Raw genomic sequence first — 13,485 nt, forward strand, 5'->3', positions numbered from 1 at the left:
GATGGAGACACTTCGTACAAGGACATGATTAGTGCAAAACCACCTCATTCAAAAGGATTGAGACTCCTCTGTTAGCCGAGGGAGTCTGCTGGAAACCTGTAAATTAAACTTTCTCAAGATTTCAGTTAATTGTTTCACACACAGTCCTAACTTTTTGATGGGTCAAAGGTGGACCAGTCCCTGTGGACACAGCCTCTCATCAGAACTTTTTGTGGTTGTGTTTGGTGTGCTTCTATTACAGTTGAAGCCATGTCAGTAATGACTAACATGCATTTGTAGTAAAAATTCATACCCCTTACTACTTTGATAGAATCGTGTGCCATGAAATGTAGGAGAGAATGGGGACAGACAGGTTACCAGACTCAGAGTCTTAAAAGCAACCATTTCACACCTGAATATTATCTCCCCACTGTCAGCAGTGTTATGATGCTGTGACAATATCAAATCACTAAACTCATTAGGCTTAACAGAAGAACTTCCTGGTATCATTCAGTAAGTTAACACAGTTATTTGTTTGGCTACAGCAGCAGCCCTTACATTTACATGAGAAACTGAATCACAACCAGAGGTGTGTGTCCCACTCTTAACAAAGGTCATGAAATAGCATCAAGCAAATCTGTGATTAATTTGATGTTTAGCTGCGTCTCTGAGGATAAAAAAATCTTTTCATTCAGTAAAAACCTGTGCTGCACCAAAGGGCACTGTGAATCCATGTAAAAAGTCGCCCCTCTGTTCTTTAAAGGATTGAAAACTTTGATATTGGGCGTACAATTCAGCCACCTGAGCTGGAGTACCATCAGGCAATTTTTCTTCCACAACCTCCTAACTAGAAAAGCACTCCGAGAGTGCAGACCTCCGCCATGAGCCCTATCTCCCAATAGTACAGAATCCTTTAAAAAAATCCTGGATCCAGACGGTGATCTGGATCACTCCCAAAATCTTATCAGTTCTTCTTTATGCCATTTCCGGCATTCCCTGAAAATGTCATCAAAATCCGTCCATAACTTTTTGAGTTATGTTGCTTACAAACTAACAAACAAACAAAAAAAGATATGTGTTTCTAAAGGATGGTTTGATGAACTGTCAGTGTACAAGATTAAATCAGAATTTGAGATCCAACTTTGGAGATGGACTGTCATCAATCACTAACTCACATTTGGGTCTGAATGATTTAGTAAAAATGATTTAATTATGATTACTTTCCAATTTTGAAAATGTGATTTAATGTCAATTATCATTATTTTTATTATTTTAAGGCCCAACAAACACAAGTAATACATTTTTGTATACACTGCCTGGCCAAAAACAAAGTCGCCACCTGGATTTAACTAAGCAAATAGGTACAAGCCTCCTATTGGATAATTACTGCATGGGCGATTATCTTTCAGCTGGCAACAAGCTATTTAACCCCAGCTGATGCAATGAGTAACTTCTCATTTCTTAAACAACCATGTCGAAAGACATCCTGTGGTCGTGGAAAAGATGTAAGTCTGTTTAAGTAGGGTCAAATCATTGGCATGCATCAAGCTGAGAAAACATCTAAGGAGATTGCAGAAACTACTAAAACTGGGTTAAGAACTGTCCAACGCTTTATTAAAAACTGGAAGGATAGTGGGGAACCATCATCTTCCAGGAAGAAATGTGGTCGGAAAACAATCCTGAATGATCGTGATCGGCGATCACTTAAACGTTTGGCCAAATCAAGTCGAAGAAAAACAACAGTAGAACTCAGGGGTATGTTTAATAGTGAAAGTAAGAGCATTTCCACACGCACAATGCAAAGGGAACTCAAGGGATTGGGACTGAACAGCTGTGTAGCCTTAAGAAAACTACTAATCAGTAAGGCTAACCGGAAAAAAAAGGCTTCAGTTTGCTAGGGAGCATAAAGATTGGACTCTGGAGGAATGGAAGAAGGTCATGCGGTCTGATGAGTCCAGATTTACCCTGTTACAGAGTGATGGGTGCATCAGGGTAAGAAGAGACGCAGGTGAAGTGATGCACCCATCATACCTAGTGCCTACTGTAAAAGCCTGTGAGGGCGGTGCTATGATCTGGGGTTGCTGCAGTTGGTCAGGTCTAGGTTCAGCAACATTATGTGCCCATAGAATGAGGTCAGCTGACTACCTGAATATGCTGAATGACCAGGTTATTCCATCAATGGATTTTTTTCTTCCCTAATGGCACGGGCATATTCCAAGATGACAATGCCAGGATTCATCGGGCTCAAACTGTGAAAGAGTGGATCAGGGAGCATGAGCCATCATTTTCACACATGGATTGGCTACCACAGAGCCCAGACCTTAACCCCATTGAGAATCTTTGGGATGTGCTGGAGAAGGCTTTGTGCAGTGGTCAGACTCTCCCATCATCAACACGAGATCTTGGTGAAAAATTCATGCAACACTGGATGGAAATAAATCTTGAGACATTGCAGAAGTTTATCGAAACAATGCCACAGCGAATGTGTGCTGTAATCAAAGCTAAAGGCGGCCCAATGAAATATTAGAGTGTGTGACCTTTTTTTTTTGGTGGAGAACTGTTTTTTTTGGCCAGGCAGTGTATTATAACCAACAGAATATTATATGGAGAAAAACATAAGCTGTTCTTAACTGTTGACTTGGCCTTTATGTTAAGATTTTAAACAAAAAAAATAGATAACAAAAAAATAGAAAAGGGAAATAGTCTCACCGACCTCCAGTGAGTAAGGTTACAGATATTGAAGTACAGGAAAGTACAGAAAAAATACTTGTCATTACCATCTATCTAATATCTAAATACATCAAAGTCCTAGTTAGGGCTGACGGATGTTGGAAAATATTTTTTTATTATTTTGACTCATATTACACATACAGTATGAACTAATGTATCAAATGCTCACTTCAAGCCATTCTCATTTTGATTAAGAAAAACATAAACATAAGGAAAGTAGGATTTCTTGCAAATTATTAAAAGTTGACACTTGAACTTTTTCATGCTGTGTAGATCACAACACAACTCTACAGAAAAGAAAATCTAAATTGATATTTTGAATCAGTGTTCAGGTTAAAGAAACGTCTTCTGTGTGACATTTATAGTTGGCCAAGTTATTACCTCTGCCAAGGAGGTTATGTGATCAGCAGGGTTTGTTTGTTTGTTTGTTTGTTTGTTAGCAACATAACTCAAAAGTTATGGACGGAGTTTGATGAAATTTTCAGGAAATGTCAGAAATGGCATAAAGAAAAACTGATAAGATTTTGGGAGTGATCCAGATCACCGTCTGGATCCAGGAATTTTTTAAAGGATTCTGTACTATTGGGAGATAGGGCTCATGGCGGAGGTCTGCACTCTCTGAGTGCTTATTTCAGAAATAAATACATTACTTTGTTTAAAAAAACAAACACAACATTCAACCAGAAAATGAGCTGATTTATTTAAGAGCTATGGTGAGTTTGAATTGTCATCTATTTGACAGTACAAGATCAAATGTTGGAACACCGTGCATTAATAACAGACACCTTTAAATGAATTTGCTTATAGAGGAAGTTAACAGACAGACTAGAGGAAGTTTATCTGTATGTGATATTATTAGGTGTCCATTTACTGAAGCTGTTTTATGCTTCTGTAAAATAAAATGACTCTGCCACAGCGTGTGCACACTGCATGTTCATTGTTTAGATGTTTTGATTTCTTGCACAAAATTAGTCCAAGATATTTAATGCTGCTGTGTCAGCTCTAACTGGCCAGTGAATGATTTCCAAACATATAGTTTGTTTGATAATAATTTGTTTTATGTAATTTAGTAAAGGCAACAGAGGTACAGATGTGTGCGCTGTTTTTCCTTTTTTCCAGTCCTTAAATTGCACCTATTTAATAACCATCAAATGTGCCCACAGGTGTGTGTTTTACTGCATGTCTCTGCATGAACAAGTCCTAGGTCTGAAAATTGTATTGTCATTTTTTTTTTCAGTCTCACTCTGTCATCGTGGTGTTGCTGATCTAAGCACAAAGGCACGGAAGTGTCATTCTCCAAAATGTATGCTAAGTGCGCCAGGCTGGTAAATTTGTGGGCGTTTTTGTGACTGAATCTGATCAGTGTAGGTTAAATTCTTTAAAAAAAAGCTTAAATTCTTCAGTGGATTAGCGGCAAAGAGGAGCAATTTGTGGATGCAATTCTTGTGGTGGAGTCTGCACTATTAGAGTGGAGCAAAAAATCTGCCCCATAGTGTTTACGGCAGCAGACCACTTTATAGTTAATAATAAACAGCAGTGATTTTTTACTCTGCTGATCCATGTCCATGTTTTACATGAGACAGCATTAGTCCTTTGCAACACTTCAGTCTGCACTGCTGTTTGCATTATTCACTGGTGAACTGAGATACAGATCACATAATAAATGTTTTTGTCCCTTTTCCTTCATTTTCCAGGTGTACTCATGTTCAGTTCTGTTTTATTTCTGTGTCATGACTTAGTTCTCTTCAGATAGGTAGGCTGGATGGAGAGGGGCTGACTTTTCATTGCTCTCAAAAGTTAAATATGTAACTTTTTAAAGATAAATATGTAAATACAGGCCAACTCATGCAAGCTGAGGGAGGCCTCATGTTTGTGTTACAGGACTGGGACTTCTAAATATTTCATTATTATCATTACATTTTTGCCAATTAGACATAAGTAGACTTCTAAAGTACATGAGGAACTTTTAAACTAAAATCATCTTTTTCTTACAGAGAAACACTCCTTGGAATATTTCCTCTCATTATCTTATGGACTTCCGGGTTTTCCAGAGTTTATGGGCACAGCAGTGGTTGATGAAGTGGCATTAGGATACTGTGACAGCAACATCAAGACAGCAAAATTATATGATTTGGCAACAGAAATCTTCAGCAATATCCCAGGTCACCTGGAGTGGTATTCAGAGTTGTGTTTGGAGAATCAGCACTCCTTTAGAGCTCGTATAGCTCACATCATGCAAGGCCTAAACCAACATGGAGGTACTGTATGTTTTTAATTCCTCTTTTTAAACACTTTTCTTTCACCAGATTTTTCAAGCTAAAGAGGTGCTCTCTTTGGACCCGCCCAAAGAATAATTGTAATAATTGGACATCAAGTGTTAAGCCTTAAAGTGGGCTGTGAATGCACCTCAAAGCCTACTATGACATTTGATATCTGATGTAGTGCTGTGAAAAGTATTTGCCCCCTTCCAGATAACTGTTCTTCTTCTTTTTTGGCTATGTCATTCCCATAGTTGCTTGTTTTTCATCCATAGACAGCTCTGTGGTTTGTATATTGTTTACACCTCTAACTCTAAATTCAGTCTGCACAGGCAAAACCCAAATCTGACACTGAGCAGACAAACTGTAGACATTCAGCACTATTTATTGTGTGGATAATCAATGTCATTGGACACACCTGGGCAACAAAATACACCTGTCAGTAACATGTCCCAATACTTTTGCTCACATGAAAAATGGGTGGGTTCAGACAAAAATGTGTATTGGATCTTAGCTGTGCGCATCAGGTGTGTGTAAGACACAGTGCAGATGTTTGAAAGCCCTGACTTGTTAACATACAAAAAAACTTGGTCAAACGCAAGCTCAGCACGTCCAGTCTGAAACAGACTTAAGTGGTTGGGGAAATGAACCAGAGCTGAAGGAAGCATTGATGACTGTGGTATCCAGTGGAGTGATGGCTGGGAGAAAGTTTTTGTTTAGGTGTGAAGGGAGGGGGACAATATTTAAGAGAAATGAGATTTAGGAACTCAGGATTCAAAATCAATTCTGTGACAATCATAACCTGTCATTACCCAGATTTATGGCTGTGCTTTTGCATGTCAGAAAAAAATAATGATAATGTGTTTATTTCCAACTGTGCTGAACTGTCACTTTTCTGGTCCTTCTGTCTCTCAGGTGTGCACATTTTACAGATGATGAGTGGCTGTGAGTGGGATGAAGAGACTGACGAGGTTGTTGGTTTTACCAAGTATGGTTATGATGGAGAGGACTTCCTGGAATTGGACCTGAAGGCACAAACATGGACTGCTCTAAAACCTGAGGCACTTAGGATCAAACTCAGATGGGATGCAAACAAAAAAGGAATACATTACAGAAAATTAGTCTACCTCCATGACTGCCCTTTTTTGCTGAAGGAATATTTGACCTATGGGAGAAAGTTTTTGCAGCGAACAGGTACATTTACATGACCAAATACATTGATGCATTTCAGTCAAGATCACTTTGTCAAGGAGCACATGATTATTTTTCTATAACAGCAGTTATTAATTTGCACCTAATGCTGTTATTTATATTTGGCAGTGTAGCTGTTCTGGGATCGCCCTGTCCTTTCACGAGCCACGTAGAAGGACACATGCATACAAGGAAAGCCTGAGTCAGGGGGAGAAGCAGCAAAACCCCAGAGCAGAGCAGGCATTAATGACAGCAGAATGACAGTGATTAGGTCAGATGCAGAATAGAGGAGGATCTGGGGTGGAGGGAGGCTGCCTTGCAGAGGCAGCATCAAAGAGAAGCAGGCTAGAGCAGTTTAAAAAAAGGTATGACAGAGAAGTGAATCAGCTGACTGTCTGCTGATAAGGACTTGCATGACCTGCACTGTCCTCCATGCACTGAAGCGCCGCAGGGTTTGCTTCAACCGAAGGCGAGGGACTTCGCCCACTGGAAGTGCGTCTAGAGTGTTGCACCGCAACGCACAGACCTGATCTGTGGGCAGAAATCATGGGAAAACTGCGAGTTCATGCAGTAATAGTATTTCAACAGCGGACTATTTTACCTTTTGGGGTTAATTTATCATCCTATCCAGTATAAGTCCATGATATTGCTTCCACCATTGTGTTAGTACATTAAGAAGTTAAAAGGTTCATGTTTGCTTAAAAGATCTGTGGTTTTATGTAAAATTCTTTGGCTAAATGTCCTCAAAAGTTAACTTTTCTACGTAAATAGCACCATTGTAGCTCTGTGACCCACTGACCTCTCGGTGACCCTGTGCTCTCGCTGCAGGATGAGACGTAATGTTGATATAGTGATGATTTACGATCGGGGTCCGTGCATTGAGTTGTACTTTGAGAGAGCCGGATGTTCTAACCTTGTGACTTCGTGTTTAGAGCTTTCTGATCAACAGGTATTAACACAGTTTAACAGTAGCCAGTGGCGCTGGAGTGGCGCTCCCGAGACGTGCCACTGCCGGTCTGGAGCGCCAGCCGTTGAACTGCTCTGATAGACTAGAGAGGGAGCGATTTGCTCCGCCGTACGATTTGCTGGCGGATCGTGGCATGGTTCCTCTATGTGGAAATTGGAGATGATCTCTGACTGATCTCTATTGTATAGTAGAACTTGACTCCATGGCCTGCCTAAACTTATACTCAATTTAATCTCTCTTAAAGTGGTTCAAAATGCAGTGCAACTATATAATTGGGCTTCTCTTTCCCTCCTCCAGTGCTTCCTTCAGTGTCTCTCCTCCAGAAGTCTTCCTCCTCTCCAGTCAGCTGTTTCGCCACAGGTTTCTACCCTGACACAGCTGTGATGTTCTGGAGGAAAGATGGAGAGGAGCTTTATGAGGGTGTGGACCATGGAGAGATCCTCCCAAACAATGATCAATCTTTCCAGATGAGTGCTGACTTGATCATTTCATCAGTGAAACCTGAAGACTGGGAGAAGTATGAGTGTGTGTTTCAGCTCTATGGAGTGAAGGAGGACATCGTCATCAGACTTGACAAATCAATGATCCCTGATGGTAAGACTGGTGTTAAAACAGTGCCTATAACTGTACAGGTTTAGAGTTTCCACTAGCCTTTTTTTCAAAATGACTTTTAGTCCTCAAGCATTTTGGCTGTTTAGAACAACTACCGTACATTTGCTTTAGATAGTCATGTGACCAAAACCTGCATTTAACAGCATTAAGTCTACACTAAAACAGGACTGGAGATACGTTTTTCTTTCTGAACCTGACCAAAGACCGAGACAGGAGAAACCAAATTGAAAGTAAACCTGAGTAATTTACCGTTTTAACAGCCTGTTTGAGACATGTTACTCCTGACCTTGGAAATGACTGAGAAAGACTTTCTACCTCCGCCAAGGAGGTTATGTGATGGGGTCCGTTTGTTAATTTGTTAGTTTGTTAGTTTGTTAGTTTGTTAGCAACATAACTCAAAAACTCATGGACAGATTTTCATGAAATTTTCAGGAAATGTCACAAATGGCATAACTTAGAACGGACTAGATTTTGGGACTGATCTGGATCACCATCTGGATCCAGGAATTTTTTAAAGGATTCTGTACTATTGGGACATAGGTCTGCGCTGTTTCCACTTTACACCAGGAGATGGCGGACATGAGTGACTCTTTCAAGGTTTTGGAGTGTATAGACTTTGTAACACACACGTCCGGTCGAGGGGGCAAGTTGGAGCGCAACACAGAGAAAGACAGCGGATTGTAGTGAGAATACTCACAATGCTGGGAGGAATAGAGGAATATTCACCCTCTGCCATGACTTTCAGTCATCTGGTGAGACCATGGGTGCTTCTGCCATGACACTTCATATGCAGCGAAGCCAATGCTTTGCCTCACTGTGTCTCCACCCCACCAGGGAGGGAGTAATCTGTGAATTAGCTTTTGGGAGTCATCCGGATCAGGAATGTTTTTTACAGAAGGATTCTTCATTATTGGGAGATAGGGCTGATGGCGGAGGTCTGTGCTCTCTGAGTGATTTTCTAGTTTTTTATTTGTCTTTGTCTAGGTTGTTTAAACAAACATAATGAAAGCTGTGAGCTTATCCTTACATGCAGTTACTTGCAGAACATTTTCCTAAACAACACATGGACAAACACAGCACTGAGCTTCACATTAGCACTGTTAGCTCTAAGTTACACTGTTAGCACATTAGTTGCTACCATAGCTTCACTGCTGTTATCAGCCAAATATCATCCTCTACTGACAACACCAACAAATCGTCCCTACAAATGACAAACCAGGGCTCAACTAGACACCACATTAAAACTCCACAATACAAATGAAAATGGAGTCTTACAGTCAGTTGTCCCATGTTAGTCCTCATAAACTGATGATCTCAACTGTAACCTCTGCTAAAACAGTAAATCCAGCCATCTTTGTTTATCTGGAGTAGTCCTGAAGAAAGATAAAAACATCCACTGTGGATAGTTCAGTCTAGTCCTCTGCTCATTAATGGATCTTCCCACACTGCAGAATTGGTCACAGGTAGATCTACACACACATCGAAGTCCACTACAACTCTACTACTCTCAGAGATAGGCTCTGTTTGATGTCATCCGCGTTGATCTCATGAATGTTCACCACCTATTTTAGCCATGTGATGTGTTAAGCAGATAAACAATCCCAACACAGCACAGAGTAGGTCCTAGAAAATTACTTTGAGTGTATAGTAAAGGATTTTTGACAAAATATATTTTAGAGAACACAATAAATAATATGTAATCATTCACTATGTATCTGGTAATTGCCACATTTTTCAGCTAGACATTTTGACCATTAACATTTTTGTCTGCAGATTCCACCCATTAAACCCGCCAAAGACAGACAAATGCTGGCTAACGTAAACTTTGGTACAGATTATAACAGTGAATAAAGTCACAGTGTTTGAAGAATCCTTTGTTTTGGTTCCAGGTTCTCCTCCTCGGGTTCCTGGTGTTACTGGAGTTGTTGCAGGACTGCTGCTCCTGTCAGTCTGCATCGCTGGATTCATCATTTGGAGAAAGAAAAATGGTGAGAAACACGTCTTTTCTAGCAGCTTCTGATTTAAAGACAAAAATCTGCCACAGTCTTTACGTTTTCTTGTCTGATAAATAAGTTGCTTAGACATCATCAGGCCCACATTCCTTATTTTGTCATCCTGTCATAAATCTTTGTGATTTCTCTCTTTTATTTCAGGTCTCCAGGCTAATCAATGTAAGTAAAATTCTGTTCAATATAAAGTCTGCATGTCTGACATAATCAGAGATGGGCACAAAAACTCTATTAAGTCTTAATAAAGACTTTAACTTCCGTTCTCTCCGTTCTAAATGAATTGAAGTTTTCTCTTGTGGTTTTGAAAATAATCATTTCCATACTGCATTGTAATACAGATTCAGGTGGTTCCGTATCGATGCAGAGGCGGAACATAATTGATTTAGATGGATATCTATTTTTTTAATGTAGTTATTTTTATGTACAATATAAACACATTGGCATGACAGTGGGAGCTCATATTTATCTGACAGCTTCCCTGCATTGTTAAAAAGTCACCATGTGCAGTGATTTAGAACAGTGATTCTCAACCTTGGGGTTGGGAGCCCAATGGGGTCGCGAGACACTGAGAGGGTCCTCAGTTGCCCTAAAAAACTAAGAATGTATATTTTAAATTACACTGTTGCCACTTTACACCAATTTTTACCTCTCACATTTTAAACATTTAACACCTATTTTACCCCCATTTCACCACAGTATCCCCATTTCATCAATATGCCCATTTTTGCTTGTTTAAAGAGGGGTATTGTGCTTTTCCGATTTTTAAAACATAAATATAAAGTCACAATGCGTCCCTACTTCACGTATGTAAATTTTCAAACCGCAAGATAAACGTATGTGGCAGTAATCTTGGAATTAGAGTGTAAACTGATGAAAACGGTTTGTTGGGAATCTCTCTGGAGATCTTCCCGAGACGAGATTTCGATGGAGCGAACTGATGAGGTCATCACAATAGGATCTCCATGCTGCCGGCAAAGCAGAACAGACCGCCCCCACAAGGCCTTTTAGCCATTTAGCCATTTAGTAACACAGTAGTTAAACACTTACCAAACAGATACACCCTGCTCCATCCTTTGCTGCTGCTGGGTTTCTTCCCCTCTCTCTCCAAACTATCAGCATCGGACTCCGGGTCTAACACGTACGGATGTATATCAAAATTCGCCATATTTTACTCAGTCGGACCGGTTCATTCAAAGTTTACAAGTACGTAAACACAGCCATATTGGAGGGGGCGGGCACAAAACATTGAGTCCTGCTACCGGCCAGCCTCCATAAAATCAGCCAATCGGCAGAAAGCAGGTCTGTGGAGCGGGGGGGGTCTTAAAGAGACAGCAGTGAAAACGAAGCGTTTCAGATGGAGGTTAAAATAAGGGTTTTTCAGGATGCCAGTGTGAGAAACATGAGGAGTTTTATGAGTTTCAAACCATGGAAAGCTACTACGTGGGTATCAGAGAGATGGTGGAAAGCCTTGAAAAAAGGCATAATACCCCCACTTTAACCAATTTCTGCCTCAATATCTAACTCAATATCTAACTCAATATCTGCCTATTTTTTCAATCTCGGTTAACCCTTTTTACCAGTTTCTATATATTTTCCCATTCTTGCCTATTTAAAGCCATTGCAGCCATATTTTAAACCCTTTTTACCACTATTTATGCCCATTTTTTGCCACTTTAACCCATTTCTGCTACTTTTAAATCCAACTTGACCACCTTTTCCACCATTTTTTTGTGGTTTTTAACTATTTTAGCAATTTTTAAACCATTTTTATCCTTTTTAACAAAAGCGATTTACATTTTTATGAAGGCTATTTACTACACAAATGATTAAAGAGAGGTTTGTTTCTTTGAGAAGAGTGTTTTTCAGTTTATATATGAAACATGGATATCAAAGCTTAACTTTACAATGGACCATGGTTTTGCTGACCTCCATGGGCCCCAGTTTAGTCGGGCGCCAGAAAGCTCTCCCATTTATCCCACCTTATGGACGGCCTTGTCTGCATATGACTATTCCTTGATGTGCATGGCTGTGTTCAGCCACCGTCAGGTACAGTGAGGGTCCCTGGTCTCTGACACCTTTATTTTTGGGTGCATCCATAATAATCCATAATGATCCACAGATTCTAATATAAAAGCAGCAGTTTAAGATAAAAGTACCTGGGGTGTTTTGACTCTTTATTCAATTAGCTCCATAAAGTACAGTCAGCTGTGGTTCATGACTTTAACTGAAGCTGAATTTTACAGATGTTGAATCTTTCTAACATTTTTTTTAATTAAGAGCTCATCAGAATCTGATTACTGCTGATGATTGTTCATTAACAGATTAATGTATAGGTGCTCAGTTCTGTGTGTAATGTTGATACCAGTATGAATAGATTTCACACTTTATTTGCTTCTTGTCTTCATAGGGGAACAGGATTACACAGAGATGGTGCTGGACCCCAACATGTGAGGAGTCAATATCATTTCCTAGGTGGCTCAGACAGTCATTTTGTTAATAAAAGCTAAGCACAACCACCAGATGTCACCAAAAACACAGCTAGAGCCACCAACTGTAAGAGACAGTGTGATAAAAGCTTTTGGAAATTAAGTTATTTTTGTTGTTTTTTTTAGATGACACCTGCCTTGACTGTAAAATATGTGAATTTTTTAAAAGAAACTTTGATTGTTCCTAGTCTATTAAGCCTGTGTTTGAGGACCGATAAAGCTTCCGTTATTGTAAAGTATTTCCACTAGAGGGCCTCAACATCCATAAATTAAAGTTCTCTATTAGAGTTCAGTCTTATTTTCCTCCCCAGGTTAAACAGGTGTGTTATTGTGCTAGACACCAGCACTGACATATCTGTTACTGATAAAAACTGCTCTCAAAAGAAGATATTTATGAAAACAAATAAGCTGTCTGAAAAGGAAGAAAAACATGTAACAGTTACAGTAATGGCATAAATAAAGACTATATTATGAAATGTCTTTTCCGTTTTTCTATATAGTGTTCAATTTTTTTTTTATTTTAAGTGTTTTTTTTTAATTTTGTTGTTTGTGATTTTATATCTTTATTCTTTCCTTTACTCAGACTGAGCTGAGCTGTATTTTGAAAGGGCTTTTACATCATTTAAATATCAGTAATGATGTCACTGGGTATTTACAGTGGGTCTGTTACAAATGTGTCTGTTTAGTTTGAAACTGAATTAATGATAAATAAAATAAAGACTGACTGTTCTGATTTTTCCTTTTTGTTTTTAAGCATCTGCATCACAGCTAATGTGATAAAAACAAAATGTTTCTATGTTGGTTAATGTGCTCTGTTGTCCTTAAATAAAATCAGTTTAATAAATCTGAAAACCTTTTCTCTAATCTGTTGAAACTGTCAGGAGACCATTATTCAATTTATTTAGTAAATGTTAAACAGTCACCGAAGCAAACATGACCTCAGACAGTCAGGTTCATCAGATTTACAGTAAACTGAACTGAGTTTAAATGACAAAAAGGCTAAACTCTCAAAAAGCCAGAGAAACCACCATAGCTTTATTACTGATACCAGAACAAAGAAAACAGATTTTCAGAATGAAACTAGGATCCACTGCATGATATTTGGTCTGAACATCTTTTACTACCAAGTAAAAGCTGCTGGACAAGGAGAGTGAAGTTAATATCAACCCTTAATTCTGAATGCAAACAGGGAATAAAACATAAATGACTCTGAGAACTGACTCTTTCATGAACAACACATCATTTCTGTCAGC

General features: G+C 39.2%; 1 protein-coding gene across 1 annotated transcript; it reads left to right on the plus strand.

The window, feature by feature from the left end:
- Positions 1–1,450: 1,450 nt before the first annotated feature.
- On the plus strand, positions 1,451–12,801 carry LOC121523984 (major histocompatibility complex class I-related gene protein-like). Its single transcript, XM_041809119.1, has 7 exons — positions 1,451–1,484; positions 4,704–4,967; positions 5,883–6,161; positions 7,423–7,719; positions 9,627–9,725; positions 9,891–9,908; positions 12,154–12,801. Exons 2-7 carry the CDS (start codon positions 4,766–4,768, stop codon positions 12,195–12,197), a joined length of 939 nt encoding a protein of 312 aa, XP_041665053.1. The 5' UTR covers positions 1,451–1,484; positions 4,704–4,765; the 3' UTR covers positions 12,198–12,801.
- Positions 12,802–13,485: the final 684 nt, after the last annotated feature.

This window comes from Cheilinus undulatus, linkage group 16, assembly GCF_018320785.1.
Source record: "Cheilinus undulatus linkage group 16, ASM1832078v1, whole genome shotgun sequence".
NCBI classification, from domain to species: domain Eukaryota; kingdom Metazoa; phylum Chordata; class Actinopteri; order Labriformes; family Labridae; genus Cheilinus; species Cheilinus undulatus.